General features: G+C 44.4%; 1 protein-coding gene across 12 annotated transcripts in view; it reads left to right on the top strand.

The window, feature by feature from the left end:
* Ldlrad4 (low density lipoprotein receptor class A domain containing 4) overlaps positions 1-18,509 on the top strand; it is a 361,303-nt gene that overhangs the window by 112,304 nt on the left and 230,490 nt on the right. For 11 of the 12 annotated variants that reach the window (XM_076555414.1, XM_076555420.1, XM_042263752.2 and 8 more), the window contains one exon: positions 17,070-17,540. In XM_076555414.1, coding sequence (XP_076411529.1) covers positions 17,501-17,540 — 40 coding nt within the window. In that variant the 5' untranslated portion in view covers positions 17,070-17,500. Of the gene's footprint in view, positions 1-16,193; positions 16,352-17,069; positions 17,541-18,509 lie in introns of those variants that run through there. The other variant, XM_015999252.3, reaches the window with a different exon arrangement.

Raw genomic sequence — 18,509 nt, forward strand, 5'->3', positions numbered from 1 at the left:
AAATCCCATTCTTCTTTGGCTATGTATTAATATTTCCAAACATTTGTTAGATATTTCACACAGTTTCCACCTCTAGTTTGATCCTCAATTATGTAGAGTTTGCTTTTATCTTTTGAGAAGTTTGAGGAATCAGATTTGGAGGAGATAAATCATGTTTATCTTATGATTGTATTTGAAATTAAATTCCCCTTTCTCCCCCCTTTTGTGAGATGGTCTCACTATGTAGCCTCAGCTTTCCTGGAGCTTACTGTATAGACCAGGAGGTCCTCCAACTCATTCACCTGCTTCAGGCTCGAAAGTGCTGGAACTAAAGGTGTGCATGGCCATGTCTGGCAATTTTTCCTTTTGTGAACATGTCTTTATGTTGGGTTTCATTATGGCATTTTATAATGGATATCAACATGGCTTCCTCATGTGCACCCCCATAACTGTTTCTCATGTGCACCCCCGTAACTCTTCCTCTTGTGCACTCCCATTACTCTTTCTCATCCTCTGTTCTCATCTCTCGAGTTGGTCCCTTCTACTTTCATACATAATATCTAAGTTCCGCATTTGGGAGAAACTATTTTTGTTTGTGAGTCTGCACTACTTAACACCATGATCTATACTGTCATCCGTTTTCTCCAGAATGGCATCATTTCCTTTTTGAGGCTGAACTGTGTGTATATATCAACTTTTATTTTCTTGGGTTTTTTTTTTTTTTTTTTTTTTGGTTTTTTTTTTTCGAGGCAGGGTTTCTCTGCATAGCTTTGCGCCTTTCCTGGAGCTCACTTGGTAGCCCAGGCTGGCCTCGAACTCACAGAGATTCGCCTGGCTCTGCCTCCCGAGTGCTGGGATTAAAGGCGTGCGCCGCCACCGCCCGGCTAACTTTTATTTTCTTATCTATTGACAGCAAGACTGATTCTGTATCTTGACTGTTGTAAATACTGACACAAAATGGCTGTGTAGGTATTTCTGTGGTATGTTGACTCTTTAAGGTAAAATCTCAAGAGGGGTATAAATAGCTAGAACAAACAGTAATTGTATTTTTAGTGCTTTGAGCACTTTCGTACTGATTTCCATAGTGGCTATTCTAACTTACATTCTTATATGATTAAAAAAAAATGTTCTGTTACCTTCTGATCTATCTAGTGATCTCTAGGGGGCAGTAATTAAGTAGGAGAGAGACTCTTAAAGGGGGAATAATAGGGAGCAGTAGTTGAGTTCCTCATCAGCTTCTGACACCAAGAGAGTCTACCTCAGAGGCGTGAGCTGACAGGCCTGGTGGAAGGAGCTGATAGGCTCCTCCTGTAGAAGAGACTACAGTCTCCACCTTTGGCTCGTGGAGAAGGTGCCAGGGCCAAACGCCCTGGATTCTAGGATCTCACTCAGACGTAGTTGAAAACTGAGTAGCGTTCAACACCCCCTGGGGGTTGTTTGGCAACTTAACATTTCAGGCCCTGTCTCAGATCTGCTGGACTTGACTCAGGTTCATCAAGATTCCCACAGAATTCACAAGCATATTAAATTTTGGGAAGCTCCAACTTAGGACATCAGTTTCCCAGGATCACCTTTGGAGCTATGAAACAGTACAGAGTTGGGGTGCCAACTCCCAGGGGCATCAGTTCATGAGGTCAGGGGGTGATTCTGTTGTCCAGTTAGGTGTGGACCCACTGGCGTGGTGGGATGGCTTTCTGGTTGGCTGAAGGGATGTTGAGAAGGTGACTCACCTTCTCAGGATGCGTTAGGAAGTCACAGCTGGCTTTACTCATATAGTCCAGCCAGCCTCGGTCTCTCTGAGAGTCTGCTTCATTTCTACAGGGTCCATCGAGGCCGGCAGGCACAGCTTCTGGCGTGACTGGATATTTGCAGGCAGTCTAGATACCCAACCTCCATTCTTTTCTCTTCCAGTTCCCATGGAAACAGATGGGGGAGGGTGTGGAGACTGGGCATGGTGCTATCTTTACCCCGTTTTTTGGTGATGGAAGGTCTGTTTCCATGGGAACTAGAAGGGAAAGGGATGGTAGTGCAGTAGCTAGACTGCTGTTAAATTTCAATGGTAGCCTCTGTCCTCTATAAAACCCACTTTGCCCAAGTTTACAGATAGGCCAGGAGAGTCCTCGTATCTCTATAAATGTACCCACATTTATCTGTAGGGGAGGGAGGGGGGAATAAGATGAAGCTCTGAAAATATCCTTGCCAATATTTTCTTTTTCCTCCAGGAAACCATTTTTAGGTGTTGGTATAAGTTATTTAAAAACTGTCTTTAGCTATTATTTTTTTTGTGTGGTTTTATTGAACATAATAACATGTTTTTATTCAAAGGAAGCGTGGAGATGAGTCATTTCAAGTAGGAGAGAGTGATTTCTCTGATGTAGGGAACCCCTTGTAGTTCGTTAGTCATTATGCATTAAATGGTGGTTGGCTCTCTAGGTTGGAATGGGAAGGAAAGCTAGGTAGGGCCTCAAGGGACATGTGAGGGGCCAGGTTACCAGAGTAGTCACATGACCTAGATGGAGAGGTTTGGGTCAGCAAGAAGAAAAAAGTAAACCACCAATACTGACATATGTAAGTAACTATTTGATGATAACACTATTACATCCTAATAAAGGCAGGCCTTGGGTTTAACCTCGAGTACTTCTCATCTAATGAGAGCCCCCTTTAGCACATACCCCTTCATTCTCTTTTTATCATTTCCTCCAAACAACCAACAACCCCTTATGCTTTGACGTCAGTCTTAAACATTTACCTATTTAATATTTTTTTCCTATTTCACTCATTTTCATTGTTATTTATTTTGTTTAAAAATCGACATAAACAAATTAGAGTTTTGGTGATTGCATAGGTACTTTGATATCTGGAAAGCCCTGGGGTGCGGGAGAGGGTTGTGGTGAAAAGTAGCCACAGGTAGCTTCCCTGTGAGCTGTGAAAGCTGTTCTCTATGGGTGTCATTTGAGAGGCCGTGTTTACTTTTCTAAACCGCAGGAAGAAGGGAAATGGGAAGACGTGGCTGGACACTGTAATAAAGTCTCCTTCCATCCACATGGCTCCTGGTCTCTCCCTTACCTGCCTCTTCATTCTGGCTACCCGGGGCTTTGGATCTTCTGGTTTCTAGCTGTAGAAGTTTGCTGAGGAGTAAGAGTTAAGTCATTTCTTATGTGTTGACTTTGTGCATGTGGGAGGGTGGTGGGGGAGAGTAAAGGTTGGATTTTGGTAGGTTAAAAAGACAGAACTGAGGGTGGCATAGTTTTAAATTTTTAAAAAGTGTGTGTGTGTGTGTGTGTGTGTGTGTGTGTGTGTGTGTGTGTGTGTGTGACTTGTGCACAGGCACCCACAGAAGAAGCAGGTCCTCTGGAAGAGCAGCAAGTGCTCCTAACTTCTGAGCCATCTCTCCAGGCCCGAGTTTGAAATGTTAGAGGAAGCTGGCTGTCAGACTAGGAAGGTCCGCGTTGGTGTGGCTAATGTGTGATTTCAAGCTTCAGATTTGGTGGCAGTTGTCTCTTGCTTCTGGAGCGCCTGTTGGCATCTGGGAATTGTGTTGCTCAGGTCCGGTTATAGATGCATTAAGGCAGACATCATTAAGTGTTGAGCATTGCATGTGTGTAGCAGCCTCTTGCTGGCTTGAGCACACTTAGAAATGCAATGGCCCCTCCTAGCTGCTTATTAGTGCTTCTGTAGCTTGGCAAGGTGCAGGTGCATGGCATTGGTGCATGAGAGGCTTCTCTGACCCTTCCAGGCCTTGTGTGGAAACACAGATGCTCTTCAAGATAGACAGACATTCACAGCTCCTCCACATCCAATCTTCTAGGAAAATATGAGACCTATCAATATTTCCCTTTAGATATGTGGAGTCAGGGCACCTCATCAGATGGTTTGGTGTGAAAAGGCTTCTCACAAGTGTAGCTAGCGTTCATTGGTGTAAGTCATGGCCAGTGAGAGCTCTTATGTGACATCATGGGCCAGTTGCTGCTGGTATTAGCTCTGGAGCCAACCTTAGATGGTACCATTTTGTGGTGTAGCATTTAAATATCCACTTAATCGCTCATCTCTTTGGATTTCTGTGACCTGATTAAGTTGTTCCACCAGTGGAGGCTGACCTGGTTTTAGAACTTGGTATGCCTCAAATGATGGTATGCAAGAGAGAGGGGGAGGAGAAGGGAGGAGGAGAGAGGGAAAGGGAGGGAGGGAGGGACAGAGGGAGGGGGAGGGAGGAAAGGAGAGGGAGAGAGGGAGGGAGAGAGAGGGAGAGAGGGAGAGGGAGAGAGGGAGAGAGGCAGAGAGGAGAGAGAGAGAGAGAGAGAGAGAGAGAGAGAGAGAGAGAGAGAGAGAGAGAGAGATATTAAGCAATGCCTCACAAGTATGGGGCACACAAATACACACTACACATACACCCCCCACACACACACCTGTTGATCAAATTTTTTTTTTGATCAAATTTTTTATACTCCATTTTTGGTTGCTTTGCTCTAACAATCCACCAGTGTGCAGAGAAACATTTACCATAGGCCAGGCTAGACCTTGTAAATGGTCAGAAGTCATCTATGCTGGATAACATGGATGTATGACTGGATGCCAGATGAGCAATGGCAGTGTGAGAACTGGGCAGCCTGGAGTTGATCCTGTTGAGGAGGGGCAGCCTGGAGTTGACCCTGGTGAGGAGGGGCAGCCTGGAGTTGACCCTGGTGAGGAGGGGCAGCCTGGAGTTGACCCTGGTGAGGAGGGGGCAGCCTAGAGTTGACCTTTGTGAGGAGGGGCAGTCTGGAGTTGACCCTGGTGAGGAGGGGGCAGCCTAGAGTTGACCCTGGTGAGGAGAGGGCAGCCTGGAGTTGACCCTGGTGAGGAGGAGGCAGCCTGGAGTTGACCCTGGTGAGGAGGAGGCAGCCTGGAGTTGACCCTGGTGAGGAGGGGGCAGCCTGGAGTTGACCCTGGTGAGGAGGGGCAGCCTGGAGTTGACCCTGGTGAGGAGGGGCAGCCTGGAGTTGACCCTGGTGAGGAGGGGCAGCCTGGAGTTGACCCTGGTGAGGAGGGGGCAGCCTGGAGTTAACCTTGGTGAGGAGGGGCAGTCTGGAGTTGACCCTGGTGAGGAGGGGACAGCCTAGAGTTGACCCTGGTGAGGAGGGGGCAGCCTGGAGTTGACCCTGGTGAGGAGAGGGCAGCCTGGAGTTGACCCTGGTGAGGAGGGGGCAGCCTGGAGTTGACCCTGGTGAGGAGAGGGCAGCCTGGAGTTGACCCTGGTGAGGAGGGGGCAGCCTGGAGTTGACCCTGGTGAGGAGAGGGCAGCCTGGAGTTGACCCTGGTGAGGAGGGGGCAGCCTGGAGTTGACCCTGGTGAGGAGGGGGCAGCCTGGAGTTGACTCTGGTGAGGAGGGGGCAGCCTGGAGTTGACCCTGGTGAGGAGGGGGCAGCCTGGAGTTAACCTTGGTGAGGAGGGGCAGTCTGGAGTTGACCCTGGTGAGGAGGGGGCAGCCTGGAGTTGACCCTGGTGAGGAGGAGGCAGTCTGGGGTTGACCCTGGACTTTGGGCTCTGGGACACTCCTTCCCTGTTTGAGAGGTTGGTAGAATGTCTTCTTTGTACCGTTCTGTCCTTGGGTACTTGGGAAAGCTTGAGGAATGCAGGCAAAGGCCTTAGAAGAGCTAGCACTTCACACAGACCCCGAGGTGATGAGGGAAGAGGAAGGAGAGAAGGCACGTGAGTCTACAGTGACATTCCTGACAAGGAGATTAAAACCTCACTTAGATTCTCTTTCCAGTGGTGCTTTCACATTGTGATATTTTGGTATAAAAACATGAAAGATTGGGTATCAAGAAGCCTTTTCCTTTTAAAGGCAAAATTCTTCCTTCTCTTCCGCACATTTCATTCCTAATCCTTCACCCACACATCTTCCCCGATTTCTTACCCTGTCCTCTGCTTTTCGCCTGTTGTTAATTTTAGCTGACATAGGATGGTTTTGAGCTTTGATTCTTGTCTATTGAGAGCTTTAAAAAAAAATCAAGAGACATCAACCGACAAACCACGAAATGAAAATGATTTTGCATCCATTTGGGTTACATATGGACTGGAGGTGGACGTATCAAGTCACTTTCTCCAAACCCTGATTTGTAAGTCATTTGCTGAGGAAGTTCGTAGTCACCGGAGGACTGTGATTCCATAGAACTTTCTGGATATTAGTGCTTCATACTTACTCTCTATTTAAATGTGTAATAGTTCATAGGGCAGATGTCATTATTTGTGTCTTATAGCTGAAGTAATGGAGGCTACAAGTCAGGGTGGGCATTAAGTAAATGCGAAGTCACACTCACACTTAGAATGAGACAAACACAGGTAATTCTCTTCTCTGGCTCATTGTGTGTGAAGCTTTTGTGTTTTTTTGTTTTGTTGTGTTTTTTTTTTTTCAAAGATTTATTTTATATATACAGTGTAATGTGTGCATGTATCCCTGCAGGCCAGAAGAGGGCACCAGATCTCATTATGGATGGTTGTGAGCCACCATGTGGTTGCTGGGAATTGAACTCAGGACCTCTGGAAGAACAGCCAGTGCTCTTAACCGCTGAGCCATCTCTCCACCCCAAGCTTTTGTGTTTTAAATGGTGAAGGGCCCAGAGCCCACCCAGGATTGCTCCAGGGTTTGAATCCTCATGGTGATTAGCCTTCTTCACTATGGTGCCCTTGGTATTTCCACAGTGGATGCTGGGCCGAGGCAGTAGAGAGAAAAGATGATTCAGGAGTTAAAGATAGGGTTCAGGGCAGTCCAGCTCGGATTTATGGGGCCCCTGCTATATTCTGGTCTCCATGGTCAGTGCCCAGGATAGTTAGGAGATGTCCAGGAGCACCTTTCCAGTCAGATGAGGCAGAAAAACACAGGTGTCTTGTGTATAGAAGCCGGCTGTGTTTGCTCACTTTGGTCTTCCCAGCACCTAATGTAATTTCCGGTCAAAGTAATGGCCCCACAAATTGCTGATGAAATACTGTGTGCACAGAGCCTTTGTGGTGGTCAGAGAGCAGGATCTATATCATGGGCCAGGAATAGTTGTCTGTCGGGGCCTGTTGTGAGCAGCTATAGTCGGCAGGGAGGGCAAACAGCTTACTGGTCCATATTCTCCCCGAGTCTTACAAGGAACGGGGCGCTCCCCCCCCCCACTTCACACTCAATATTAACTGTTCTCTGACCTTTCATTTGCCTACCATGCCCATCTTAAGTCAATTTTATCTGAAGAAAAATTTCGTCAGGGATAGGGACTGTCCTCTAGGCTGGAGGTGGGAGCAGAGCCTTGAGTGGGACGGAAGTGACAGTCTCACACAGCTCCGCTCTGCACCCACAGTCCAAGTGGTGGTGACAGGTCACATGATCTTTAAAGGGCCCTTTAACCGAGGACTTCCTGACTCTTTGGCGAGCCCAGACCTTTCCCCTTGCTCATGTGAGCATTGTAGGCATGCCTACACGAACAGTAGGAAGTGGAGATCATGTCCGTATTCTGTTTGCTAGAGAACAGGTCTGTACTGCTGTATAATCCTTACCTTTAGCCTCCCAGGCACCTTCCTCACTGGGCCAGCTTCTTCCTTGGGTCTTCCTGTGCAGAATGTGTTGAAGTCTGGACCTGTATCTAAATCCCTGGCTCTGGTCCTGGCTTTGTATACATCAGCATGCTAACTTTTGACATATTTCCTACATCCTGTGAACCTCTGGAGTATTCTCATCCATGAAGTGAAGGGATCAGGTGGATGGCTCCATATGGCTTCCTCTGCTCCTGGATCATGAGACAATAATTAGACCTATCTATTCATAAAGGACAGTTTTATTTTTTTCATTTTTTGGCAGCCCCCCCCCCCCCATTTATTTTAAAATTGGAGTTGAGCATCAGACCGCACCTTACTTATGTTTTACCCAGCACTGTGTTTGCTGTAGCAACCTTTTAAGGAATATCATAATTGCTTTTGTTGCTTGCAGCTAATCCGTGTGTTTGAATCCAAGGCTATATATTTTGCACCTGCTTCCTGAATTGTTTGCCTAAAGGAGGTGCTCCTTAATTCTGAAGACATACTCAGTGCTTGGTGAGCTACCCCAAACTATGATGATCGCTGTGTCATACCCCCAAGTCACAGAAACGAAAGTGCCACGAATCACTCCTGGCACTCTAACTCGGCCTCCCCTAGTGGCAGGCACCTGCTTCTTTGACTAACTCAACACCTGTGCGGAGCCTCTGTGGTTCTACACCACATGCATTTCATGCATGTTTGTCTGTCTCCTTTGGCCAGGCATGCAGCCACAGGGGAATAGTCAGACTGGAAAGGATCTTGAATTTCACCTCCTCAGTTTAGAAATGAGGAAATGGGAGTCTAGACAGGCCAAATGACTTGACCAAGTCTGATAAATGGGACCGGAGTTCAGGAATGGGTACTTGCTGTGTTTTTCTTAAATGAATATCACTCCTCTCTCTCCTCTCTCTCTCCTCCATCCTCTCACTTCCTCCCTTGTCTTTCTCCCTTCCCCTCTCTCTCCCCTTCTTCCTCCTTCTCTTTCTTCTCCTCCTCCCTCTGCCCTCTTTTTCTCTCCTTTCTCCCCCTAATCTTTAGTTGGGTTGGCCCTTGTTCAGGTCTCCCCCATCTGCCCTTTGGGGAGAGGATCTAAGAGATGGTAGCCCAACTTGGATGTGAAACCCTCAGCTTTCTTTTTCTCACATCTGCCTCAGTCAGCATCCTTAGCCACACCGGATTTAAAGGAACCAGCACTGGAGATGTTCTGGTCCTGTCATGGTAGGATTCTCCAATAGTTTTCAGCCTGGCAACAGTGGCTCAGGTTGCCAAAGCTGAGAGGAACCTCATCAGTTTTTGGTGTTATTTTTTTTTCTTCCTGGAACTTCTCTGGTGGGAGCGAGAGGTCATCAGACATGGGCCAGCCAGGTCCTGGACTCTGAGGCTCTTGGTGGCCTGGAGCTTTCTGTTGCTTAGTCTAGCCGTCACCTAGGTAACTGACACTCTGCCAGTGAAACAGTCTGTCCACAGTGAAAGGAAATAAAAACGCAACCCTGGCGTTGACTCTTTGTATGCTACAATTTTTTTTTTTTTGAATATAACTTGATTTCGAAAGAAAGGATTTACCACTTCTCTATTGGGCTTTGGCCCTGTGCCCACTGTATGACCTTCCTGCTTCCTGGGTTGCAAGTCTGTTTTTATCATGGATACACACACACACACACACACACACACACACACACACACACACACACACACATAGTGAAAGCTAAAAGCAAAACGAAGTAAAGTTTTCATTCTTGAATGATTCCCAGGAGGACTGTATTTCACATAAGTTTTTATGAGCAGCTAGCAAGGCAGACTTATTCTACAACTTACTCAGTTCGTTTTTGGGGAGTGTTGATGTTTTTAAGAATGTCCCTTCCTGTGGGGGTGTTTTTCCATTGGGTATGCTCTATTTCCGTAGTTACTGTTGCTTTGTTTTGGAGGTGCTTCGAGACGCTCAAGTTCAGTACTAAGTTATTTCCTGGTTAGTCTTCCCCATCTTTCCAGGATAAATAGAACGTCTGAGCAAGCATGAATATGTGTGTGTGTGTGTGTGTGTGTGTGTGTGTGTGTGTGTGTGTGTGTGTGTTGGCAATGGGCTTTCTATAAAGGGTGTGATCTTGTATGTGTAGCTCAGGCTGAGCCTGTGACCTTTTGTACTCGGTAAGTCCCCTCCCACCTGGATTATTTTTATCAGGCTTAAGGCATTTAGATAGAGAGAGCTACCCCAGGTTCAGAAGCTGGGGAGAACAGGACAAGAGACGCGTGTAAGTCACAGTTGGGCAAGTTAGCCTCTGAAGGTAGATTTTTTTGTCTTTCTCTATAGTCTTGATAAATGGGAGTAGACATTGGACTCCAGTCAGCGGCCTCTAAAGGTCTTTACTGGATAGGACACTCTGAATGTGACCACAGTAACCCCACTGCTCAGACACCCCTCTTTTAATCAAGAGGGTAAGAGCTGAACACAGCATCTCCACCTACTGTGTAGCACTTGCAAGTTCAAGGCTTGGGTCGGGTTTATAACAAATATTTGCTGAACTCTTCTCTGTGCACCCAGTTACCTCGTGCGAGAACAGTATTTCGGAAGCATTGTGTGAGTCCATTACTTTCATTCAGTCACTCAAAATACTCATTCGGTGTTTCTCCACTGGGCACCTATCAGGCGCAGGCAGTGCTGTGTGTGCCGAGGAGGTTTGGAGAGTGAAATAGTCACTGCCTTTGTCCTCATCAAACTTACAGTGCAGCGAGAGAAATGTGTCCTGGGATCAGGACACCTGTGTGGTGTAGACTGCGCAAGGTACTGGGAAGCCGGACGAAGGGCTGTAGGCTGTGTAGCCGGGCTCCGATCTCATCATAGGCATTTTTCTCATATGCTCTTGGCTGTTTGCAAATCATCTCTAAAGGACTTTCTATTCATGTCTTCAACCTCCTCTATGTATAATTTTTTCCTGACATGTATTCTGGATCTTTCTCCAGGGTCTGAGGAGCATGTGTTTCCTCTCATTGTGTAGGTTGTCTTTTTGCTCCTAGTGGCTGTCTCAGTAATGGACAAGATGAGCTCGGTTTGATATTACATCCATTTGTCAATTTTGCCTTTTGTTTCCTATGCTTCTAGGGGCATATAAAACAAAATAAAACCAAACAACAGGCAATATTAACAAACACCAAGCATTTCACAGTTCTCCCTGCACTACATTTGGGATTGATTTTTCTGTGGGGTGAGAGATGGAGGTCTAGTTTCATTCTTCTGAATATGAAGCTCCAGTTTTCTCAGCACTAGAAGAGACTAGTTTTTTCTTTAATGTGTGTTTTGGTGCCTTTGTTAAAGACCAGTTGGCTGTAAAATGTGCACTTTGGGGTTCTCTCTTTTGCTGCTGGTTCATGCTGGTGCTAGACCACTTGGCAGCATGTTCAGAATTTAAGTATATGGATGTCTCACAGTCTTTTGTTCACAATTGCTCTGTAACTGAATTGAGGATCTTTTAAAGATTCTGTTTTGGTGTGTGTATGTTATGGGTTTGTGGGTGTCCAAAAAAGTCAGAAGAGACAATTGGATACCTTGGTGTTGGGGTTACAGGGAGTTGTGAGCTGGGAACTGAACTTGGGTCTCTTGGAAGAGCAGCAAATATTCTCAATTGCTAAGCCACCTCTCCAGACCTGGATTTAGGATCTTTTGTGGTTACATATGGATTTAGAATTATTTTACCTTCTTTAGAAATTATGATATTAGTATTTTCATGGGTATTATATTTAATCTGTAAGTCATGTTGAATAGTATGATCATTTGGACAATAGTAATGCTTCTAATCCATGAACATGGTCTATCTTTCCAGGTTTTTTTTTTTTTTTTTTTTTTTTTTGTGTGTGTGTGTGTGTGTGTGTGTGTTCACTTCAATATGCTTCATCAGAGTTTTGCGACTTTATATTGTAGAAATTCTTACTTTCTTTGTTAAGTATATTGCTTCATATGAGGTCCAAGCTCTAATGCCAGGAATGGAGGAGGGTCATGAAGGCTGGGAATTTGAAGAGATACAAGAAGTTTCAGGCATATAAGGCATACTTAATTCACCAGCCTGGGGGCCCCTAGTCAGGTATGTAGCTAGAGTTTTTCTGGTCCTGCATGGCCCACAGTCAGGACAAATCTCTCTAACCTGCCAGTCCCGCAGCAGCTCAGACCCAACCAAGTAAGCACACAGAGACTTATATTGCTTACAGACTGTATGGCCATGGTAGGCTTCTTGCTAACTGTTCTTATATCTTATATTAATCCATTTCTATAAATCTATACCTTGCCATGTGGCTTGTGGCTTACCGGCGTCTTCACATGCTGCTTGTCATGGTGGCGGCTGGCAGTCTCTCCCTGACTCAGCCTTCTGCTTCCCAGAATTCTCCTCTCTCCTTGTCCTGCCTACTTCCTGCCTGGCCACTGTGTTTTATTTATACAGAATGATATCCACAGCACAGGTTGCTGATGGCTGTCACCCAGGCACATGGTGTCATGCATGGGCCACATACAGGCACAAATAAGCACATACACACACACACACACACACACACACACACACACACACACAGATTGATACACAGGTCACATGGAAGTAGACAAACACATGTAGAAACAAACACACAGGCAGGCTGGCAAAGCTTAGGCCTCTGGCTTCAAGGCCATATTTATACAGAACTCACACAAAATGGCATTCTGTGAGGAATAGTTATATAACAAAGTACATCAGTGTTTACTTTTGGGGTTCCCCAGACATCTGGTGTTAGTCATTTTGTGCTGACCAGATGTCTACATCAGAGTTCCATCTTATCTAAACATAAACTGGCCCTTGCTGACTTCTGTAGGCAGAGTTTTCCTGTCCCGACCACCTGCTCCCAAATAACTGAAAACCACTTCCCAAATAATTGACTCAGAGATGTAATAGAAATTATATTATAGACCAAGCTATGTTTGGTCGATAGCTCAGACTTGTTACTACCTAACTCTTACATTTAAATTAACCCATGTTTCTTACCTGTGCTTTGCCACGTGGCTTGTTATCTCATTTTCTACATGTCCTGCTTCCTTGGCAGCTGGCTGGTCTGGTGTCTCCTCTCCTCTGATTGTGCCCTTCTTCCCAGTATTCTCCGAGTTTGATTATCCTGGCTGGCTACTGGCCAATCAGCTTTTTATTAAGCCAATCTGAGTGATGACTCTTCACAGTGTACAAAAGGATTATTCCACAGCATTTCCCCCTTTTTGCTAATTAAAAAAAGGTTTTAATTTTAACATAGTAAAATTATATACAACAAAAACAGTTATTAAGTAAGAATTACAGTTACAATATACAGTCTATTTGTATTTGGAAAAATTAAAAAAAATGCTCTATTATCTATATTATCTTTGTGAGTCCAAAGTTTTGTACTCAGTTTATCAGTTATCATAACTAAAGAAAACTATATCTAGTCTTCAACTCCAAAGACCCTACAAGGGTGAAATGTTACCTAATGACAGAGACCTCAGACTGCCTGGACAGTCATCTGAAGTTCCTCAGCAATGTTGGGGCATCCATCTCTGGCCTACAGGCCTAGCATAACTGACAGACTTTTCTGAGAACAGGGGATTGTGAAGGACTGTCCTACCTTGTTTTGGGAAAGTTTGGCAGTCACCTGTTTTGCATCCTGCTGGTCCAGTTTGGACAGTATCTGTCAGCAATTGAGGCAAGGGCAGTTTCTTTGCCCACATGGCTATCTTTCACTATAAAGAAAACAAACTTCATATGGAGTTTCTTTGATGCCCATCATCTTCCTTGAAGTAGAGTGGTGCTGCTAGGAGCAGACATGTCTCACTGTCATAAAAAATCATAGGTTATTAAACATATTAAATGCCATATTCTGTAGGTCTTTGAAGTGTTTGAAGACTATCTATCCAAATATATGTGTGTGACCTTGAAAACATACCTAACATGACTGTAAGTTTGACTATTACAGATGACTATTAATCTATATTACTTAATTATACATTACATTTTTTTTTGTTTTGGTTTTTCGAGAAAGGGTTTCTCTGTGTAGCTTTGCACCTTTCCTGGAACTCACTTGGTAGCCCAGGCTGGCCTCGAACTCACAGAGATCCACCTGGCTCTGCCTCCCAAGTGCTGGGATTAAAGGCATGCGCCACAATTGCCCAGCTTATACATTATATTTTTAAGTGAGCTGCATGAGCACAATACTCCAAGCAAGAGTAGAAACATGTATATAGTATAACAGAAATAACTTTAAATTTGTATCAATATACCAGAATCCATACCAATATAAAAGATTTTGAGATTAATAGTTGTTTTTTTTTATTAAAGTAGATTAATTAATCTACCTTTTAATCCTATAATTTCTATATCATATCTCCCCTTTTTCCTTTAGAAAGAGATCTTTGAATTTAACTGCTTTGGTTAGTTTTTTTTAATTTTTTAAAATTTTTATTATGACCAATAATAATTTGTAACCAACCCTCTAAACAAAGACAAACATCCATAATCCATTTTTTTGAAATATGAGCATAGTTTTCTAGATTGCTTCCTGTTATTTGGAGCGCTGGTAATCTTCGGACCTGAGAAAATTTAGGCTAATGGTTAAATCTTGGATGGAATAGTTTGTGAGGCTGGATCATCTCAGCCAGCAGCCTTGAAGCTGTCCTGGATGTTGATCACCTGGTCCATCCATTTTCATTGGTGTCTGGTCCCCTTGCTCTGAAAATACATAAAATTTTAAAGGTAACATACATATCTGCATTAATACAAGTATAGACTGTGCATTGTACACAAGTCAGCCAAAGATGATTTTTTGTTATGTGTTTGAGCAGGTAAAATATATATATCATGTGTCTTGTTCATATAAATCATATTTCTTTATCTTTGCAGCCAGAATTTTCAGGGAGTCTTCCTCAATCAAACCTGATTTTGTTTAACCCAGAATGAATCCACAGCTTTCCATTTCCTGTGGAAATAAAAGCATAACCTCTCTTCCAAAGCAACACACCTGTTGACTTAAATTTTGAAAATATAGGTTAGTTGAATCTAGCAATTTTTATAAGCCAGTGTCTCTTAGCAGCCAAAAAAAAATGTAAAGACAACACAATAACATACAGGATCTAGACTTTCTGTGTATTTCCCATCTTTATGTGGCTTATTATATATTTATTTATTTATTTTTTTAAGGACTTTCTCTGTCCTTTTTCTTTTCTCTCCCAAGCGTATGTATATTTTTAAACACACTGTAACCCTTTTAGAGGTGTTTCTGGTCTCAGTCTGTCTTTACTAAGTATCTATATTGTTTTTTGATTGCAGAGACAAATCTTAAACTATGTCAGCCGCCTGCATTGCTCAGCTTAGCACATGGCGGTAGTGCATGGCCGTTGGGGACCGCTATCAGGAGACACTTTTCTGTACTGCAACCAGTATGAGAGACTGCAGGAACCCACCATGCAGAGCTCATGGCCAGCATGAGAAACTGCGGGAACCCACCAGGCAGAGCTCATGGCCAGCATGAGAAACTGCGGGAACCCACCAGGCAGAGCTCATGGCATGTTGGCAGCTTCAAGGGGACACATCTCTGTACTGCAGCTGGCATGAGAGACACGAGACTAGAAAGCTGCTCTTGGCTCCGTTTCTGTGTGTCTAGAACCCTTTTTTAAGCTATAGGTCTTATGTGGATTTACACGGGGTAATGGGTGCCATTTGTAGGTGGAGATTTTTCTGTCCCAACCACCTGCTCCCAAATAACCAACAGCTGCTTCCCAAATAACTGACTCATAGACTTCATATAAATTATAAATGTTCAGCCGATAGCTCAGACTTGTTACTACCTAATTCTTACATTTAAATTAACCCATATTTCTTATCTATGCTTTGCCACATGGCTCATGGCTTGTTACCTCATTTTCTACATATCCTACTTCCTTGGCAGCTGGCTCGTCTGGTGTCTCCTCTGACTCTGCCCTTCTTCCCATCACTCTCCTTGTTTGGTTGTCCTGCCGGGCTACTGGCCAATCAGCTTTTTATTAAACTAATCTGAGTGATGAATCTTCACAGTGGACAAAAGGATTATTCTGTTCCCAACATTAGATATTCTTCCTTCCTTCCTTCCTTCCTTCCTTCCTTCCTTCCTTCCTTCCTTCCTTCCTTCCTCCCTCCCTCCCTCCCTCCCTCCCTCCCTCCCTCCCTCTCTCTCTCTTTCCCTCTCATTCTTTCTATTCTTCCTCCTCCTCCTTATAGGCATAGTTTCCTTTCTTTCTTTCTCTCTTTCTTTCTTTCTTTCTTTCTTTCTTTCTTTCTTTCTTTCTTTCTTTCTTTCTTTCTTTCTTCTCTTTTTATTTTTTGAGACAAGGTTTTTCTGTGTAGCCCTAGCTGAACTGGAACTTGCTTTGTAGACCAGGCTGGCCTTGAACTCACAGAGATTCACCTACCTCTGCCTCCCAAGTGATGGGATTAAAGGCGTGTGCCACCACTACCCAGCTTCTTATAGGCATTGTGAATTGGTATATTAAAAATATTATTTCTTTCTCAGTGAGTTTACACTGATGTATAAAAATTGTTCTTATTTTTGCAATCTTTAGTAAAATATTTATGTTTTTTTTTGTTTGTTTTTTGTTTTGCTTATAAAAACCCAGTTGTCTGCCAGCAAGGACAGTTTGGCTTCATTTCTGAATTGGATGCTTTCTGTTTCTTGTCTTTTTTCTGCAGCTAGGACTTCTGCTGCTGTGTTGAGTGTGAGTGGTGTTGGTAGATGTGCTTGCCCTGTCCCTGGTCTTAGAGGAAGACTTTTCAGCTTTTCCCATTGGAATGGTATTGGCTACAGCCCTGTGTCGCCTTTCTGTGCTGAGGTGTGTTCTTTCTGTACCTACTGCTGAGGGCTTTTCTCCTGGGGGGATGGTGAAGTTTATCGAATGCCTTTTTCTGCTTCTATGTAGGTGGTTGTTTGGATGTATCCTCATTCTGTTGATGGAATGTGTCATGTGTTTTGAGATATGTTGAATCATCTTGTATCCCTTGGATAAGCTCCACTTGGTCATCCTCTAAGAGTCACTGTTAAAAATTGCTTCTTCCAGATCTTAAGTCCCCATTCTTTGAGTACTGATGGCAGTTGACATGAACTAAAGACCACTTTTAAGACCTCGGGTTTCAACTTTGGGAAATCAGTTCCTTAAGAGTGTGTGTGAATTCTAAGCAGCCCAAGGAAAGGTGTTTGGAGATTGTGGGCTTAAATCTGTTATTAGAGTGACTTGGAAAATGGATAATGTGGTATTTGAGGGTTGAAAGTGGGGGTCCCCCTCACCCTGACCCTAGTGTTCACAGGAGGGTCATGGTCATGGCTGAGCTGCTTTTTAATTCCTAATTTTGTGGGCTTATTGCTCTGCTGCTGTGTTGGTTTTGAGAGGCAAGATCTCTCGATGCAGAGTCTGGCTCCCACGAGTCTCAGTGACCTGCCTCAGCTTTCCAAGTGCTGGGATGATAAGTACATACACCAGGCCCAGCACGTCTATTGATCTTACTGGTTACCAAGGTCCTTCAGAAAAGTGACTTCTTTCTTTGTAATTGCAGCAAGAACAGAAGCAAAGCACAGAGAGCAGCTGATGAGAGCAGCCTGAGAGCCCCTGGTGAGGCAGAGACGGCCCGCTCTGTGGAAGATGCTGGCTGCTGCGAGGCCGAGAAGCCCTTCATTTTGAGGTGGGAGAGCAGGTTTCAGCAGGACAGCGCCTTCATTCCAGACCTCACCATGGCTTCAACTCTCTGGCTGGACGGCTGATGTGACTGTGTGTCCCACATGCTGTTGGACTGTGTGCCATCCAGGTAGTTCCTGCTCACAGGGTGTGGGAGCACAGCCAGTGGGCATCAGATGCTCCCAAAGGTTGGACCAGCAGAGTGATGGACTTGGACAGGCTAAGATGGAAGTGACCTGAGGCCTCGCCCGGGCAGTTTCTTCACAACCGGACAAGTTAAGAATTGAAACACAGGCTTGTCTGGGGAGCAGTATGCCGGAAGCTGGTTTTCAGGCCACAAATGCGTTCACAGGTGAGAACACTCTCCACTTAATGGGGAGGCTTTGATTCCACTATTAGGTAGTGGGTAACAAAATACCAAGCAACTGTATACAACATGGAGGTGTGCTTAAATGTATAAGCCAAAGGCCATGCAGAGTCAAGGGTTCAGGCTGCCATGCTAACCAACTTTGACAAAATAATAGTATATTTCCCCCCTCCCCCTTCTCTAAATAGGGTTATATCATTTGCAGAACAATGCATTAGTTTTTTTTTTTTTTTTTTTGTTGTTGTTTTGTTTTTTTAAGGGTTAGGAAAACTCTCCAAGGGGAAATGTATTGCTGACCAGTAACCTTTCCTTTCCCATCTTTACTTTCCATCTTTGGGTTTATCAGACTAAGAGCCTATGTGGTGGTGGGGGCAACCGTGACCCAGATAACTTTGCAGTTAAGATCTCTCTCTCTCTCTCTCTCTCTCTCTCTCTCTCTCTCTCTCTCTCTCTCTCTCTCTCTCTCTCTTGTAAATGAGCCTATAGAGAAGCTGGGATTAAATCAGGATTTAATGTCAGTTTTCTCCTACCCGCCACCGGTTTGTACATTTTACAAGGAACCATTTTGTCTGGCTAGTGCTAGAACTATGGCCAGAGATACGTTGACTTTTGATTTTGAGTTCTGGCTCTTTGATTGATTTAACATCTCAGGAAACCACTTCATCTTCTGCATCTGTGGCTCTTTGTTTATTGGAAACAATGTGGGACCTAAGGAAAATGTTTTTATGTAAAAAGAACCTTTGGAATCTAGGAAAATTATTATTTTTTATGTAAAAGGGGCCACGTTTTGGTTTTGTGTGTTTTACTGAAAATCGAAGATGGTAGAAATGGGGAAAGTAACTGTGTTGCCATCCCTGGGAATCTTGAACTGCTGCTTTTCAGATTTTGTAGAGAGAGTGGGTCAGGTTGTTGGGGTGCCCGGACAAAGGGGTTGAGGCTCAGAATTGAGAGCCA

The sequence above is a fragment of the Peromyscus maniculatus genome, chromosome 19 (genome assembly GCF_049852395.1).
Source record: "Peromyscus maniculatus bairdii isolate BWxNUB_F1_BW_parent chromosome 19, HU_Pman_BW_mat_3.1, whole genome shotgun sequence".
Taxonomy (NCBI): Eukaryota; Metazoa; Chordata; class Mammalia; order Rodentia; family Cricetidae; genus Peromyscus; species Peromyscus maniculatus.